We start from the raw sequence: 18,940 nt of genomic DNA on the forward strand, positions 1-18,940 counted from the left end.
ACGGTCTGGCACGACGAGCCCAGGGCACGTTCTTTCCAGGGTGCGAGCATCTTGGCCGGAGCGTTCTACGCGAATCTGTGTTTATTTTTTGGCTTGGTAATTTTTCCTCCCCTTCCTCACCCGCTACTCCCCTCTGCTCCTCGTTTGCCTTTACGGGGTGATTGGGCTTCGTCACTGTCCTCCTGTCCTGTGCTTCGTTTTCCCTTTTCGCTCGCCCATCTTTCGCCGACAGCGTTGTTCCTTTCGGAGCTAGGCCTGGGGTGTAATCACAACAGATCTAATTTATGGCCAACTCAACTCAAGGGTAATGTTTTCACTTTTCGCCCCGACTAACGGCTGCACTGCTGTTGGTGTGGTCTGACCTGGCCGCGGAAAATCGGCACGCAAAGCGCCGCGACCGTAACCGCAACAACGTGTGCCCGGTCGTCCCCCCGGGGGGAGGGTGGAGGAATTCGCTTTTATTAGATTTTTAATTTTTATCTCGCCACTGTTATTGCGTTTTCATCGATGTTCTTTTTTTTTTTTTTTGTTGTATGCATCCCGATTTTTATTCTTCCCGCGAACAGAAAGAAGCGAACGTATGGGTGGTCGATTGCATACATACAAGCCGAGCACGCGCAAGCAGCGGTTGCAAATTGTAAACACTGCGAATCGTCGGCTGAGAGTCCATTTTTGCAAAGTGATTTGAGATGCGCAAATCAAGACAACAGACGTTGGCTGGAGATGCCAGCAAACAGTATTTTTATTCTTTTTTTAATATTTATTCTACAAAGCGCAGATCCATTCTTGTGTAATGCTTGAATATCTATTATTTTTCGATTATTTTTGTTCTGTTGCATTTGTTTTCGACAATTTGCTCTTTAATTGTTGAATCTGCGTTTCATAAATAGTTCTGTGCCTAATGAATCTTAAGATGAGATTCATTCATATGAATCTTTCGCCTAAGATTCGTTCAGATTGATTCATGAATCTTTTGGCATTCGAATCTTCGAACGTTGATGAATGTTACGAAATCCTAATGAATCTTTCATGGATCTTTTACAAATCTTGATGACTCTTTCATTGGCGTGGATCATGCGACCAAAAAAAAAAGGATTCTCTCTACCCTTTTTTTGTCTTTTGTTTTCTGTTCTTTTAGCATTCTTGAATCATGAAAAAGATTAAAAGATTCATAAATTTCTAAAATAATACAAAGAATCATTCAGATTCATGAATCTGAATCAGAATTACACTACTCCATTTACGTACGTACGTAATTACGTAGTCCATTATGTATGTTTTTTTTTATGAAAAGCAATATTTGTGTTTCTCATTTTCATTTCCAACCACGAAACATTATTCTAATTACAGCAATATGTTTTAGATAACACTTTGGGGTTTCATTTAAAAAAAAACTATACTCCGCTTGGTTTGTTTTTAGCAAGGAATATGGTAGCCATTTCAAATATAAATTGTTCAGCTGCAAAAATGCCATCAGCAACCATCTGTACCTTTTCCTTCCGTGGCTCAAATTCCACCACTTCGCCAACGCAAATAACATTTTCTTTTGGGGGTAAAAAAAACCGGGCGGCATGCAAAATGTAAATCCCCCCCCCCCCCCCCCCCCCCCTCGACGGTCGGACGGTAGAAGCGCAAGCCAGTGAATGAGATCGAAACTACGTAAATAAATAAGTATGACAGACGCACTACACCCCCACACGAGACCGGTGGGGCGGCCCTCGAACGGTCGTGGGAATATTTCATTCATTCCGTTGCGCGCCGCCACCGCGCACTGCACACAGAAATTTCAATAATTCAATTTGTCATTCGGTCGAAAAGAACATGCAAACAAATGTTCGCTCGATGGCCCGAGTGTTACACTTTTATATGTTTACGCCGATAGTGTAGGATGGGTGGTGGCGTTACGGTTTGCGAGGAGCCTGAACACTGCTTGCTCGAGGCTGGAGCTAGAGAGCGACTAGTGGGTGGTCCAGGGGAGGGATGCGGGTGGTGTGTAGACTTCTAGAGGTTGTTGATTTGTCAGGAGAGGTCGGAAAAATTCGAACAACCCACGCCAGATCAAACAAACACCCTCCCAAAGGTGTGGACCTCAGTAGAAGAAGGGAGTTCCGTGACGTGTGTGTGTTTGACCGGCCGGGCTCATGACACCTACAGCTCTCCTTCGTGGAAATGGCCGGCCACATTCCAGTGCAGTGGTCGGTATAAGTCCCGCAGTGGGAAAAGATCAACACAAACACAGACACACGGGGTGACATTTTGGGGGGCAACTTTACACCACGAATGCTGCGTATCCAGCTGCCATAAAAAATTAATGGCACAAACCGCACACAAGCTGGCCGTTTTTTCCTCAGGACTCACCGATAGTGCGACGACTTAGACGGCCGTTCGTATCGGTCGCAAGACGCAAGAAAACGAAAGTAACCCACCCGGTCGGTCGGTCGCGCGGATTGATTGCCGGATTGACGTGTCGTATCGCGTTTCCCTATTAGGAAGTTTTGAGATTTTGACCGATTCAACCGAGGAGCCGTTCATCCAGCTCAGCGCTTTGTGGTCCACTTTGCGGACCAGAAAGAGGCAAGTAAAGGGAACGTTAAAAACGAAACCTGCCACCTGCACGAGGCAACCCGGTTTCCGAGCCCCTGGTCGTCCAAAAGTGCTCCGGCTATCATTATCTTCTGCCATCTGTGCAAACAACGCCAGTTTTCGGGCGTGGGGTGTTCGGGAGGAGTTGGAAAAAAGAGGAAAATCACACGACTTCCCCTGCGAAACGGCACGAACTCCTAACTAACCAGCGATTTTTGAAGCTGGATCGAAAGTTGCGTGGGAGTCCCTGGGAATAGAAGTCCCAGAAAAGCAGCCTCCAGCATGGAAAGGCTTTGGTAGCACATCTCCTCTCCAACGCGGTGACCTTTTTCCAACCCCTTTCCCCCTAACTCACTCACACACATACACAGAATCATCACATTTCGTATCGCTGGACTCTCACCGCGGGTCTAAAGCGGGTCGATTAATATCCACCGCTTGTCAAACGCGACATAGCGATGGATGATCAAGATGGATTATGCAAACGCGTCGTTGGGGGAAACAGAAACACATCGGGAGGGGTGGGGGCGGAGGGAGTTTGAAACCTATACACCAGGGTCATGTCAAGTGGCCAAGATGGTTTGGGACCAACGATACGAAGGTTGTATTCCGGGCGGGGGGGATGCTTTGAAAGCGAGAGAAAGAGAGCGCGAAGGTGTGAGAGAGCTAAGCACCAGCGGGAGCATAAGATGAGGTGGAAATCTCGCACGTGAAATTGAGAGTTTAATTATGATTTCTATGCGGCGCGTGAACGAGTTTAGAGAAGGGCATCCCACGGTGACAGTGTGCCCCGCGAGGTCAAGGTAAGGTGTGCCGCGAGCGAGCAGCTCTCCGCCCGCGTCTTGCAATTTAACAGAAGAAAGGAGCCTTGGAAGGGCTCTGCCGTTTTTTTTTTTGGGAGGCCATTACTTAGATAACAGTCCTTTGCTCGATCGGACCGCAAAGTGGAAGGCGGTGTAAGATGTATCTCGCTGGTTCCAACGCCACGAACAAGATAAAATAAATGGACGCAAGCTAGGGCACACACACACACACACGACACGCGTTACTGATATAACCACTTTTTTGTCGCTTATTTGTGTATCATTTTTGGGCCTTGCTTTTTTGTGGGGTTGGCTTGTTTCGCATGCTGGTGTACACTTCTCGACACACTTGGTTATCTGGCCAGTTTACCCACTGCTGGCGGGTTCGCACACTTTACTCATCCGCAAACATACACACACACACATTCCCATACACACCCATCGCCAATCGGTTCGCTTGTAATTTTCACAAATTGCGTTCAGCCCGACCATCTTGCCGCCGCCAACATCGACACTCCGCTTGCTCCGCTGGTGGTGTGAACCGAGGGTGCGTTTTAATTTTAATTGCTCTTCCTCTGCTTGGTCCACCGAAAAATGCAACGCACACCACACACCGAGATTCGTGTTGCAAGAGGCCGAAAATTGCGATCGCACACTGTTTTTCAATCACCGCACGCAATGGCACACGGGGTAACTGATTTTTTATTTTGTCGTGGGAGGACTTTCTTCAACATGAGATGGGACGATGAGGTTGGTGTGTATGTCCATTTTTGGTGAGGAGGAATGCGAGGGGTTCCAGTTATCGGTAGATGAGACAGAGGGACACACACACACTCACACATAAAATTAAGGACGCTCAAACGCGATTCTCTACCGCACAAAACAAAAGGACATAAATAATTCGCGTTCGCAAAAAGGGCTACACACGGCATAAAATGTCGTTCCCGGACGTACAGAAGTTGGTAAGGTCGTGTCTCTAATCACCAGCACCACCACCACCGCTGCCACTACCATCCACTACGGTAGGGGTGTTCCGGTGTTCGTACGTCGCGATCCTTCGTTCCCTCTCGTCTGCGACAGAAAACGGCAACGGACACGACACACGGCAACCGTTCGAACATAGCTCTGCGGGCGCACTGATTAATGACGGTGCTGTCGAACCGCCACGGACCGTGTCACAGCCGACGACGCCAAGGAGGAGACACACCGAGACCGTGAGCAAAGCGCGAAAAAGTCGGCCCTTGTTTCTTCGCCACCGCAGAAGAGAACGCACACTCTCCCTCTATCGCGGGGATTCGTGTGTGTGTGTGTGTGCAAGTGTCATTGTAGTATGTTTTACTAAGTAGTTTGCTCTCCGTTGGCTCCAATGAAAGATAAATTCACTCCACTCTCTGCGCTCCGAAACAAAACCAGAAAAAACATTTTACACGATCCGCAGATAAACCGCGGGTTACATCCCGGAGCCGAGGCAGAGGAATGGGCGGGGGGATGATCCGTTTTTTACTCACTCAAGGATCCAAAACAACCCCCACGACGGTGCTGACTGGCCTACCGTATCCTTCGCTCTTTCTCTCAACGAACCTGTCTCTACAAGCGATGATAAGAAAATTCTCGGGAAAATCCAACCAACAAAAGAGAGTGTGGAGAGTAACCGCGTGAGTACTAGAGAGCGAAGCCGTAGTACACGCGCGGGGCGGGAAATATACATTCCCAATTTTCCGGTGCGTGTGCTGGCCACTGACGCAAAATGATAACCCTCTGCCGATGTCGGCGCTGGTTCGAGATAAATCGAATCGCTCGCGGCTCGCTTCAATTGAGAGCGAGTCACTTCCATGTAGTGTTTGTAGTCGGGTGACACTCCCCCCCCCCCCCTCCACCTCCTCACGGCGAGAGCAGAAGCAACAAGCCGCCGGTGGAGGCGAAAGATCGTTCACGGATACTCAGGGGGGGCGATATGTGACGGGGTGGCCATGTTCATTCGCCATGAGTGTGAGCTCCACATGTTCCCCTTCCGATGGGGAATGATGCAAAGGTGGAGAAAAATAGTGAACACTCGTATCCACAGCGTTTCACAGTGCGGTGCTACTCCGTTCATTCGAATTCAGCAAAGCGCAACGGATCCACTACACCAGTAGTACATATAGGAGTCACGCTAAGTAACCATGGTGCAAAGCGGAGATCTCTCGCATGTACACGAATCATTTTGCGTGCAGCACAGAGGAAACATTAAAAATACAATATGATACAAGGAACAAGGGTTGAGATTGTGTGCTAACATATTAGATCTTTGCTAGCAATTAACCACAGACTAAACACTTAAAGAACTTTTTCTTCCGCTTATGTTTTTATGTAACGAAAGCCAACGTGTTTAAAGTCGGTATTAGTCCTTAGTTTAGTACGTACAGCGAAAATGTACATCGAGAGCAAATTTGAATGATGTAAACACGTAGCAAAATATATTTTTTTCTTTTCAACGGATCGAGAATAAAAAAGGAAAACCTGAAAAGCAAAGGAAAAAGACATACAAAAAAAATACTTTCATCGTTGTTGCCAGTTCGAAACCTCTACGAAAGATTGATTGTATTTACTTAAAAATATGACACTTTGACTTACGATTTAATCATTATGACATATTTAAGTAATTGTATCATCTATAAGCTTTCTTGAAACCGGAGTAACTTTCTGCTAATTATATGTCTAAATTAAAATGAATTCGGAAGCCAAGAAGATTCTACAACGAATTGTATCACAGTATCCCGAGGGTGCGGAAGAACAAGAAATTTCAGATAACTCATTCTATGCATGCGTCTTCTTTTTTTATTAACAACACTTTAGCCTGAGCTGACAAACCAGATGATAATGTATGATACGAGGGGTCGTTAAGAACTGGAAAACGCTGATGCGACAAATTACCCGCTACATTCCATAACATAGATGGTTTATAGGCAGCCGGCTATACATTTGAAAAAAAAACAACGCATCCTTCAACCACAGTACTGTTAGTTCTGCACCATTCTAATCATCTGATTATCTTGGGAGAGGACCTTCACCATCTTCTCACACGCGTTGCCGCTACACGTTTTATCTCATCTAGGCATGGTTACATCATTATGCCACCCGGCGTTATCGTGCCCGATGCAATCAGAGCCGCATGTTTGAGATGTAGATGAGCTATAAAATTTCGATTCCTTGTAGAAATCGTAACTAAAGGGAGAAACCTGTCACTCACCATCGGAAATCAAAGACCGTATGAAACAAAACTCCTTTCACTTTTTAATTTACGTATGGGAGCAAATGTATGGTCACGCCTACCGGAAGGTAAAATTAAGACAAAAAAAAACATTGAAACACAAACCACTTGACCGGAGAACACTCCGGAGAGCGGGCCCTGCAAACAAAACAAAAACAAAGAGAGCTCCCAACCGGATGCAAACACGCGAGAGAAAGCGGTGAAGATAACGCGTGTGCCGGGAACTGGTGATAAAAAAGAGAGACAGAGAAGGAAAGAGAAAGAGATCATGAGGGAGACACAAGCTGAAGCATGAACCAATGGCAGGAAGCAAGGATCGGAAAAGTGTCCTTGGATCAATCTGAGGAGATAAAATTATTATGTAACCGGGAAGCGAAGCGCTTGGCGTTCAGTTTCAGCAGAACCGGCCGTGTGGCTGCCTATGGAAGGGGAATTCTTTCGGAATTTGCTTTCCTTTTTCCTGTTTAAGGGTATGCAGACAGACTGTTCAATCATACTCAGATGGAGAAGATACGATGTAGGTGTTTGAGCTAGCGAATTTGTATCCAAATTCCCAAATTCTTGCAGCATCATATTTCATACCTCATGGAGGCGCCTGGTAGTTTGTAGATTCTTATCGTTAATTTATTTGCGAATCATTAAAATGCAGCTTACAGATGCGAAATTCGGATCCATTGTCTTAGCAAATGGTTTGCGGTATGATTCATTATAATTTCTCCGTTATAGCAAACAGTAATTCCCTCGTTAATTTGGTGAAAAGAAAAACGTTCACCTTCAGTAGGTATGAAATTTTTGTCAGAATCGTCAAAACCATGGACTCGGGTAGCAATTAGGTAAAAAATTATAATTAATTGCAACACAACACTGGTAGGAAGTCGCTGAAAAGAATCCCCATCCCTCGGGCGTCGTCTTTCTGCCTTAATTCGCCAGACGAACGTTTGTTTTGGCTTCGTACTACCGCTCCAGCTCTCTCTTTCTCTCTCTATCTCGCTTGCCGTCCGTCGAGTTCGACGCATGCTCATCAATTCGAGTCAGCATTACAGACATACCGCATTTTCCAAGCATCCACACCCCATCCCACCACCTGTGGTACTTGTGTGTTTGCCTTCCATATGCTCGAGTTTGCGTCCGCCCCTCCACTGGCCATACCCGCGGCGTTCCACACTCCGAATTCCGCATGCAACTGTGGTGTTGCTGTAAACCAAAGTCCTTTCAAATGATCCTCCCGTTACACGCCAAACAGTAGCGCCAACACAGATTCGCCAAGGGTGGTTACACGAACTGCTATCCACTATCTGCGTTGAGTCAAACAAACTCCCTACTGGGGCGCTCTCGAGCAAGACCAGGATTCATTATAACACCCTTGAAACTCATTATGGCATCGTGCTGCCGACGGTCGCCTTTGTGTACTGGTTTCTTTTTCTCATTTTGTTTTGGATTTTTCCGTCCGCGACTCATTCCGATTCAGCGCAGCGCTAATGTGGTGGCTGCTGTCGTTTTGTCCGAATGCGGTTGTGGAATCGCGAATGTTGACGCTCGACGAGGGAGAACCAGAATGATAATACTTAGGGAAAACATTTGTCAAGTTCAAAACATGCTCAAGAGTGTGACTGTTGGCTGTGTGGTTTGTGCAGCGGTCAGGAATAATGAGCGAGTGGACCACAAATGCATGTTGCATGAGTAGGACGCACACATTTTTGTAAGAATGTAGTTAGATTTGAATACGCTTTGAAATATTGATAGTTTAGAACAGGTAGCAACAAGAAAACAAGTTTTACGTTATCGCTAAAAAAGAAAAGTTTGGGAAATTATAGATGTCCTTACAAATATTTTGCCTTTTTGGCAAACTAATGTTTGCATTACGTTTTGTTTGATTATTTTTTCGTACTGCCATCTTTATCTTGGCCAACGAACATAGCTGATAAGGATTTTTAAATATTCTGTAGCTTGTGGAGAAAGGTTTAAAATTCATTTGGATCCATGGTTCCGGTCACGGTCCGTGCCAGCATGGCGTCCGACGAATGGACATGATTGAAGTTTCGGTTAAATACCCTAGAGCCACCTAACTGGCCATCGAAATATTTTTTAAAAGTGCTAAATTGATATATCATTACAACCAAATTTTACTTCGTTCAATTATCTCACGTAGTTTTCTTTTCAATCATCGATGAAAGTTTGAGCATTTTTTAATGCAAACGTTAGCACAAAGACTTGGATGGGACGGGTTCGTTTAGAAATTGATTTAATAAATGGAATGAAAATGTGCAGTAGAATCTTGCTTGCAAAGTAACAATTTAAGGTTAATCAGAAACCAATGCGTAATCTTGGCAGAACGTAAACAAACGAATCAATAGATCATTCGATCGCGAATATTTATCGAAATTCAGTGATTATTTAGTGAAGTTTTTGTATCTTCAACAATGTACAACAAAAAAAGAAAAGCTGTAGTTTCAAGAAATGTTGCAACTTTTATCAAATTGCAAAACATAAACAAATCACAGATGACGCTTGACCCGAATATCGACGATATACGCGAGACCAGCGATTACGCTTCATTTACCGTGCCCTTAACACCTACCTTCTCACTGTCGGTCGTATTTCCTGAGCCAAAGCTTGCCAGCGAGCTGCCGTCCTGATCGTTGTCGTTCAGCGTGTCGTCAATGTCCTTGGAGAGCCGCTGGCCAAGATTCTTGCCGCTCACCTTGGCCGGCGATTTCAGCAGCGAGAACGACGAGCTGGTGAAGTACGTCTCCTGCATGACCTCGCGCATTCGCTTCACCCACGTCTGCTTCGTCTCGAGGCTGTTCGCTTTCAGCACTATCCGGTAGTCGGAGAGGATCGGCGCCCGGCCGGTCCAGATGGCAAACTTACATTCGTCCCCTTCGATGTGTTCCGTCACACCCAAATCTGAAAACAAAGGGTGGATCGTTTAGCAAGTGGACAGCGCGTATGTAGAAATCTTCCAGCACCAACTTACCGGACGTTAGGAGCTTATTTTTGTAAATGTACTTCACGGTACCGTTGGTGTCTTTAACCTCCTTCGAGAAGAGGATGTACAGCTCGAACAGAAACACGTGCCGCTCGCGGCCCTTCTTGATCAGTATCTGCTTGTTGTCCCACACCAGGAACGAGTCCTGCAGCACCACATCGCCCAGGTTCTCGATCGCGATGTCACACTGCTCGAGCAGCGACAGATGCATCACATCGTTCGCCTTCTTCGGTACGTTCAGCATCACCTCCAGCCCGTCCTTTATCTCGCCCTGCCCTTCGTCGCAGCACGATTGGAGATCCTTCAGCAGCAGCTGATACTTGGTGATGCGCTGCACCGGCTTGATCAGGTACGCCGGCAGCGAGTGTTCGAGCTTATGCTTCCGCTGCACCTCCTCAAAGTACGTACCGCCGTGCTGCACCATGTAGTCCATCGATTGCGGTTTGTTCTGGCAGTAGTGCACGTACATGTCGAATTTGGTCGCCCACGTTACGAAGCAGTGCCCGACGTCCTCCGGCATGGTTTCGTATTTTTCCAGCTCGCGCAAGAATATCTTCTCGTGAAACTGGAATATGTCCTCGATGTTCGCGAACAGGATGTGCTCCTTGCCGAGCAGGTTCGTCGGGACGTTCTGGCCGCTTTTCAGCTCGCGCAAGAACACACCAATGCACGTTTCGAGATCCTTCACGTACGTACGCTCCGTTTGCAGCAGCTCGGCCATGATGAACTCCTTCTTGCGTGCCGACTTTCGCTTCTCCTCGTTGATTTCCTTTTGGACGGCGCCGACCGCCCCGGGGCCGGCTGCGGCCGCATTTAGTTTGGTTTCGAGCGATGGATCCGAATGGCGGTACTCGAGCACCGATGAAGCGGAGGATCCCGTCGACGGTGGGCCCGACGACGAGGTGGAGGAACAGTGCGGAGTGCCGCTGGTGATGCTGCTAGCATCCGCTCCCGCCATCCGGTCGCCACCCGGTGCGGGATGATAGGAAACGGTGACCAGACTCGAGTTGGAACCCGCGGACGAAATGCCGGAGCTCGAGTTGACCGAAGTTGAGGAAATGGATTTGCTGTTGTTAAGACTATGACTGCTACTACTATTAGTGTTATTACTACTGCTAAGGTTATTGTCATCCGGTTGCTGTATGATACCAGGTAGGCCAAGCGTTTTCTCCAGGTTCGATCGGTACAGTTCCATCCGCAGGCTGAAGTCCTTGTAGCGCGAATCGACCGTTGCGACCCACTGCTTAATGGAGCTGGCGTGCGCGTGCCCCTTCTCGACCAGCGTGTCCGCCAGCTGGATCAGCAGCTTCACCCGTTCGCGTGTCTCCTTGGCCGTGCTTTTGAACTCGTTGTGCTCGCGCAACAGCAGCTCCGAGTCTTCCCGCGTCGAGCAAAGTTTGTTTTTGCGCGACGATAGGTACGCCTCACCCGTGTCATGGATCCACTCGATGGCCTGCTTGGCCGAGCGCTCGAACAGCACAAATTGCTGGCACTGATCGAGCCGTTTCTTGCGCTGCGTCCAATACTCGAGCACTTGCGTTTCCTGTGTGAGTAGTTTGTCCAGGATGGCCTTCACCCGCGACTCGCTGTTCACCGCGGTCGATTTCACGTGGTAGAACTGCAGCGAACGGGCCGCATACTTGAGAAAAGTCTCCGCGGTCCGGCGTGCCAACGTGCACGCTTTCAGGAACGCCTCCTTCTGCTCCTGATGCTTTGTGATAAGCTGCACGATCTGTTGACCCTTATCGGTAGAGCCACCGCCACCGCACCAGTCTTCCTCCCGGCGGTACTCTTTCTCGAGACTGTCCAGTACGCTGCACACCTGCTCGGCCGTTTTGAAAAAGTTCTGCGACGCCGTCACGAGCTTGTGGCGCTCTTCGGCGCACGTCAACAACTTTTGCCACTTCTTCGTCACCTCGTCCGCAATGTCCTTGATGCTCTGCGGATCGTAGTGGTGCGCGTTGATGAGCGCATCCGCTCGATACTTCACCTGCACGGCCGAGGTGTGCGTACGCTCGATCGCCACCTGAAACTGTTCGTGATCCTTGCGCAGCTGCTCCGCCTCGGCGAAGCTGTTCGGGATGGAGAAGTTCGCCATCAGCATCGCCTCACCGTTGCGGATCCACGAGATCACCTGGTTGGCGTCGTTCTGAAAGTGGCACAGCTGCATCGATTGCTCCAGCTTGATGCGCTTCGTCTCCGCCAAGTCCTCCAGGTCGAGTTCGCGGTCGTGTAAAAATTCTAGCAAATATTGCACCCTCGTCTGGGCCGTATGGTTGGCGTCCGCCATGATCAGCAGCCCGGACGACTCGAACAGCTGCATCAGCTCTTGGCCCTGGTTGATCACCTGATACGTGGTGGTCTGCATCTGGTTCACCGACTCGTTGTGCAGCCGTAGAAACTGTTCCGTCTTTTGGAAATCGCGCGATACTTCCGTGTGCTGCAGCTCTTCGGCCCACATCTCCAGCTGGGAGGACACTTCCAGCGCGTCCCGCTCGAAAATGCGCAACCGAAGGTACATGTCGATCTTCATCCGACGCGTCTGCCACAAGCCCTCCAAATCCAACCGGTTCTTTTGGATCCGATCGAGAGCATTCTGTACGGCCGTTAACGATCCGGAACTGTCTTCCTCCTCGATCGCCCGCAACTCTTGCAGCAACGCCTCGCCCTGTGCGATCGCTTGCATGCACGTCTTCAGCGTGCTCTCTTCCTGCTCCTTACACTGTTCCAGCATTCGCTCCGTACCTTCGAGATGCTCGTTGGCCAACTCCAGCGACTCTTCGTTCGTTACCTCCGCATGGAGCTGCTCCTGCCAGGCGGCTATATCTTTTTCGTTCGAATAGAACACCACGGCCAGATCCAACCGTCTTCGACGCTTCTCCACTCGTTCCGCAAACGATGCCACGTTCGTCTCCAGCTCGTGCACGACGGAAAAGATCTCCTGCGGGGACACTTCGCCCGAGCGGGCCAACTCTTCCGCCGCCGACAGTAACTTTTCCGCGTTGCGGTACGTGTTTTGAGCAACGTTTTCAAAGTGCTCGTGACTCGTCTGGTAGATGCGGGCCTTTTGGAGGCTCTTCCCGATACCCTTGTTCTTTCGCAGGAACACGTCGCCATGGTTCTGCAGCCAGTCGAGCACCTGCTTCACATCCTCCTGGAAGAGGCGCAGGGCTAGCTTCTGATGCAGCCTCAGTTTGCCCGCATGCCACTTGCTCTCGAGCGCACGGTGATGGCCGAGAATCTGATGTATCACCGCAAGGACGTGCGAGGCACCTTCACTGTAATCGGCCGCCGGGTTTCCACCGTTGAACAGGGAATTATCCTACAAAACAACATGAACATATTTGTTACACGCGGACTGCCCTTCACACGGACTGCCTTTCACGGTTTACTTACATTCTTCCTCGTGTTCACTATCGGTGGCTTGTTGCAAACCTGCACCAAATGGTCGAGCTGGTACAACAGCTTCTTGCTCGTCGAGTGTACCTCCGTGTATGCCTGGCACATGGCCTCGTACAGCGACTGGTGCGTCCCGATGGCCGTCTCGAGGCTTTCCACATTCGTCGGCGTTGGAATCGTGGCCTCGCAGGCCGCCGCCCAGCTACTAACACTCTCCGTGTACTGCTCCGCCTTATGGTGAAACACGACGGACAGCGTCAGCACGGCCGTCCGCTCGTCCAGCGTCGTCACAAAATCTTTCCACGTCTTTTCCAACCGCGCCGCCAGCGTGCGAATGTGTGTGGCCGCATAATGGTTCCCCTCGTAGAGCCGCGCGGCCACCGCTAGGATTCGGTTGATGTTAACGCACACGTTGCGGGACGTTATGGCAAAGCGCTGGTGTTCCTCCTGCAGGTTCTTAGCCATCGCGTAGTTGTGGCCGATCTCGACGTACGTCTCCTGGAACACGTCCCGATTGTGCAGGATCCAGTCGAACATCTTTTCGCAGTCCTGCTCGAACAGGCGCAGCTGGAAACATTGATCGAGCTTCGTCTTGCGGTGCTGCCATAGGTTCAGCAGTTGTTGTTGGGCATTTCGTACCGTTTCCAGTTGCTGCAGCACCTAAAAATGACAGAAAGAGATAAATAAACACATTAGCACAAATTGTGACAAATAACCAATCCTCGCGCGAACCGAACTACCAATTAGCAACAAATTTTCCCAGTTGTCTCGCCTAGGGTGCCCATCTAAATACGATTAACCTAAAAGACACAACCAATCTCGACGGCAGATTATATATTTCAGGCAGGTAGAAGGACCGTCCTAACGACTACGAGGGGGTTTCCGCTACCCGAAACTTTTTCAACTTTTATTATAGATGAACAGTGAATGGTAATAACCAAGCAAAACTTTCAATGACTTGTGCAGACATATGAATTGTAGCGCCTCCACTACGGTTCGATGAAAAAAGTGTATGGAGTTATATTGATATAAACATATATGTTTATGGTTGTTTAATCATAACCAGCATGAAAGGCAAACATTGTGTTGATAGGGAGTTATGATTCCCGGACGATGGTACGATAAAAAACTTTGTCACAAATCGGTTGCCCCAAGTTTATCTTTTTTCAGACCAAAATTAGTGTAGACCACAATTCAATACACGAAAAGCATCTGACATGGTGTACACGATTGATATTCATTGGGATTTTTTTGTAAGACTCAAATATTTTACATTAATTTGTCGTTTTGACATTGAATGATTGCTATTACAGGGTTTCGTTCTAATTAATGGAATATTTCAATAGATAGAGGGAACATTTCAAAAGCATAGGGGATATTTTCAATCGGAAGAGAGAACATTGCAATCATAAGGGGAATGTGTCAGACAGCATACCAAACGGGTAGTTTTGCAACCGTTTAAGGGAACAAGCTGTCAATCCTCGTTTGCTGTAATTTCTTTGTTTACTTTGATCCACGTCGGAATCATTTCATGTTTACCACGAAGGATCTATTGGTTGAACAACTAGCATAACAACTCGAAATAAAAAAGGTGAAAAACGGGAGAATGTTTTTCTATTTTAGTTGAAAACAATTTTCTTGATTGAAAATACGGCTTTTCAAACGTTTTTTTGTCGATAGGAACATCATTGACTTACAATTACGTTGAGCTTAGCGAAGGTGATCGATTTCAAAGTTCCCTAATTGTGTTTGCACGATTCTCCTTGTGCTATTTGTAATATTCCGGTGTATGGTTGCAAAGTTCCCCGATGTGTATGTAAACATCCCCTGTGTCGATGAAACTCTTCCTCTACCACTTGAAACATCCTTTTTATGGACCTAAAACCCTGTAGTGTCCATCCAAGTATATGGGTAGTTTGAAGGTGTGCTCTGTCATAGGTAACATTGCGGTAAACCGCTGGGGTATTGTTTCCACCGGAGGCATTTTGTCAATGTTTCGAGCCGAATAAGCAAAATACTTGACTTTTCGAGACGGAGATAAATAGAAATGGACACCTTTTTCTCGCCGGAAGGCGGACAAACAACTTTCGACAAAGTGCAAAACAATACCATCTCTTGTCATCTCAGCGGTGTCCACAAAAAAGGAATTGTTTGCTTTTCCATTGCACTTTGCAGCATTTGTGTTTTGTTTTCACGATATATTTTTCTCATCTCCACGCAAAGTTGCTACAGCCCGGCGCTAGGTAAGGGAAGGTTTTCTTCCTGTGTCAACATTTCGACAAGTCTGCACAAATCTAGGACAAAACCTCCGCACACGGCACGGCCGCTGCAACCGGTGTCGCTCTTTCTCTGCAAGAAACGGGGCTTTTGGCCTGGTCGAAACGGGAGGGAAAGGGCGACAAAAATACAGAAAAGGCACACTTCAGAATGGTTGGCCTGGTTTGAAAAATAATTCCTACCACACCGTTTACGTTTCAACACAGAGTCGTTCCCTCGAGAGACTATCAATTAGTTGGACCGTTTTTTCCCCCCTCAACAATAACAACAACCATCGGTGCCCGGGTCGGGCGCGTATCGTTTTCGAGCATGCAGCACAAGAAAAGAAAACCGAACGAAGATAGCCCTAGCATCTTAAGACAGGCTGGCGATAGAATTTCAGATAAACATCATTCATGAAAATCAAAACAACACCGGAATAAAAATTAAGCGACGATTAATGTGGCCATTTTTTCTGCCGGTGCCGATGGTTTCTACTCGGCCGAGCGAGTTTTCCGCACGTTGGAAAAGGAGGAAAAGGGCCGGGCGACGGGGATGAGGCCGGAAAAAACCGTTCATTATTACTTAGGCTTTTTTTTGGCGCAGCGCAATATCGGGGCGCGCACCCGCAAGCACCGAGCTCGTCGGCCGAAGTGGAGACATTTTAATTATACTGCCAGCAAATTTGCTGCCTGTCCGCCGCCTCGAACGGACACTTACGTTACGCCGGAAAAATGGGCTGTAAAAGTGGAAAACGTACACTCTCCGTCGTGTGAAAGCGCGGTTCACCCGGCCGGTTCCGAAATTGATTAGATAATTTCCACGGCCAGGGTTTCGTTCGGTGTCGGTGGCGACCGTGACGGCTGACGCACATGCAGTGGAACGAGAAAGGGATACAGGGAGGGGGAGAGAAAGAGAGACAATCACTCCGAGAGCCATTATAATCATCATCATCACCATCGACATCCGCGATTCCGGGCTTCGTCGGAGGAACCGGAGCAACGACGACGACGCCGACGACAACAACATAGCACAACACACCTCGAGGGATTGTTTCACCTCGAAGCATCTGCGATGCCACCTCGCGCGTAGGGTTTTGCTCCGGAATCGGTATGATCTCTAACGATGGACTGCACTCACTTGCCTGCGTTTAACGCGATCGCGACGGTATGATTAAAACCGAATTAATTACCATCGTTTTTGATGAATAAACAACGAAAAAGTGAAACTCTTTCACTGGGCGCGTAAGAGATGCAGCAGCAACGTTGTTCGGACGCAGATCGTTACTTTCGGTCTTTAAAGGAGGAAACGGATGGCGGAACACCGCAGTTAGCAAAAGCTTATGGCAGCAATTCCCTTGCAGCACACCAACAGTTGGCACTTTGGTTCGGGGAGAAAATCGAACCCATTTGGTTCGGGGCTCTCTAGCCGAGATTTTCTGCCGACGATTTGTTTTCAAGGGTAACCGTTTTGGAAGGCAAACGGGGGAAGTAAAAGTTGCAATTACAGAATAATTGCACCCGTTTTTACGGACTCGCGAACTGATCGGGCGAAGTAAGTCAAACAGTAATTACCACAAACAAATGTTTGGTGAAAATACGTCTTCGTCTGGTGGTGCGTACCGTACTTGCTTCCATTTAAAATTAGGACAAAGACTGACCACGTTGAATGCCGTGTTCCTTAAAACAAAAGACTAGGTAAATGATCAATTTTTATCTACTTTTATTAAAACTATTCTCAAAACAGGATTTTCAAGATATAAGTAACAAAAATCCGAGGATAAATACTCAAGAAGAAAGAGATATTAACCATGTCAATACTATATTTAGATGAGCGACACAAAAATCTGAAAAAAAATATTCTTGTAAAAGCCTTTTCAATCAAGATTGTTGTTTTCAACTAAAATACAAAAACAGTCTCCTATTTTTCACCTTTTTTATTTAAAGTTGTTATGCTAGTTGTTCAAACAACAGATCCGTCGTGGTAAATATGAAATGATGCCGCCGCGTATCAAAGTAAACAAAGAAATTACAGCAAACGAGGACTTTTATGGGATTGACAGCTAGCTCACCTTTGTTATGAAAAAAGTTATGAACCATGTCAATATTTTATCTGTTTTTCATGGCTTTACGAACTATGTCAATATTTTATCTGTTTTCTGTACAAGTATTGACACGTGATTTAAATGAAACATACCTTGTACACATTTTTATTTTAACCATATCTTATACAGAAAAAAGTTATGGAGCATTAAAAACTCTATGTTTAACATGAATAATAGTGTCACGTTGATTGGGTTGCATGAAAGAGCTGAGTAAACTCATCTGATCGGATGGCTTAGTAAACACAATTGTTCAGGTGGTTCTTCACCTCAGTGACTAGCTTAGCTGATCCCTAAGCTCATCAATCTCGGTTGCTCCGCCACCCATATATGACCTGCCATAAAAAGCAGAGTAAACTGAATTGCTCAGGTGGTTCTTCATCAAGCCTAGCTGATCTGTAGGCTCAACAATCTCGGTTGCTCAGTAAGCGTCTCAAACAACAAACAGGAGCCACCAGTTGGTAGCCGGGCAAGACCGTTGTGGAGCTACCAATTGTGTGTTCTAGGCAGGTGGCACAAATCTGTGATATGAGCAGGTTACCCACGACCCAACATCAGTTAAAGTTGGTGTTCAATGTGTCCACTAAGGTTGTGTGAGAGGTTGCGATTCAGAATAATGAATTTGGACGATTCTTCGCATCGTTTTAGAGATCCATAAATCTTGTAATGAGTGATTCATGAATCCCAAATATCTCCCAGAGAACTAAAGACCAAAAAATTGATAGAGAGACCCCCTTTTTTTGGTCGCATACTCCACGCCAATGAAAGAATCATTAAGATTCATGAAAGAGCCAAGAATGATTCATGAAGACTCATGAGGGTTTTGTAAGATTCATCAAAGTTTGAAGATCCGAATCCCCGAAGATTTATGAATCAATCGGAATGAGTCTAAGATGAAAGATACATGGATGAATTTCGTCTAAAGATTCATTATGCATAACATTTTAAAAGAAACGTAGATTTAAAAAAATACATACGTGCTAACTGAAGATGTTTGAAAAAATGGTAACAAACATAGTGAAACACTTAATGACAAAAAAAGTTAATAAACGTCTATACTAAAAAAAAGGTATACGACCGATAAGACAACCGTCAATCAAATAAACATTAAGCGAAGTAATTAAATTTCCCCTTTGTATGGTAAATGCAAAGCAATCCAAATAGGCCGATTGATTTACGTAAATAGTAGCCTTTCCAGCCTATTGTTGTTAAAAGAGGATCACTGTCGAACGATAAGATGATTTCACTGTTTAAAATTCCGCTACAAAAGCGAACGCACTGTACGTTCTCCTTCCGACCCCATACCCCCCCTCTCCGGGTTTTAACGAATCGCCTCCGGAAAGCCGGATATTGCATATCATTGCAACCGCAACCGATCCGATCGACGGCTACCGCGATCACATGATGTTTCCGTTTAATGATCCGGGGGAGCCGCGTTCGGGTTTCCGAACCCGGTGGCACAGACACAAACGAGAGTGGAGTGATTAGTGCCGCTTCATGGGGCCACGGAAAATCACGTAAACGGATAGAAAATAGAAACATTGCACACCGGTTCCGCG

At 47.0% G+C, this 18,940-nt stretch overlaps 1 protein-coding gene across 1 annotated transcript in view; it reads right to left on the reverse strand.

Annotated features, from left to right (window-relative positions):
• Positions 1-18,940, reverse strand: part of LOC131282654 (triple functional domain protein) — a 63,002-nt gene that overhangs the window by 32,775 nt on the left and 11,287 nt on the right. Inside the window, exons 3-5 of the mRNA XM_058312177.1 lie at positions 13,022-13,684; positions 9,614-12,947; positions 9,215-9,543 (exon numbers count right to left, since the gene is read on the reverse strand). Coding sequence (XP_058168160.1) covers positions 9,215-9,543; positions 9,614-12,947; positions 13,022-13,684 — 4,326 coding nt within the window. The remainder of the gene's footprint in view (positions 1-9,214; positions 9,544-9,613; positions 12,948-13,021; positions 13,685-18,940) is intronic.

This window comes from Anopheles ziemanni, chromosome 2, assembly GCF_943734765.1.
Source record: "Anopheles ziemanni chromosome 2, idAnoZiCoDA_A2_x.2, whole genome shotgun sequence".
NCBI classification, from domain to species: domain Eukaryota; kingdom Metazoa; phylum Arthropoda; class Insecta; order Diptera; family Culicidae; genus Anopheles; species Anopheles ziemanni.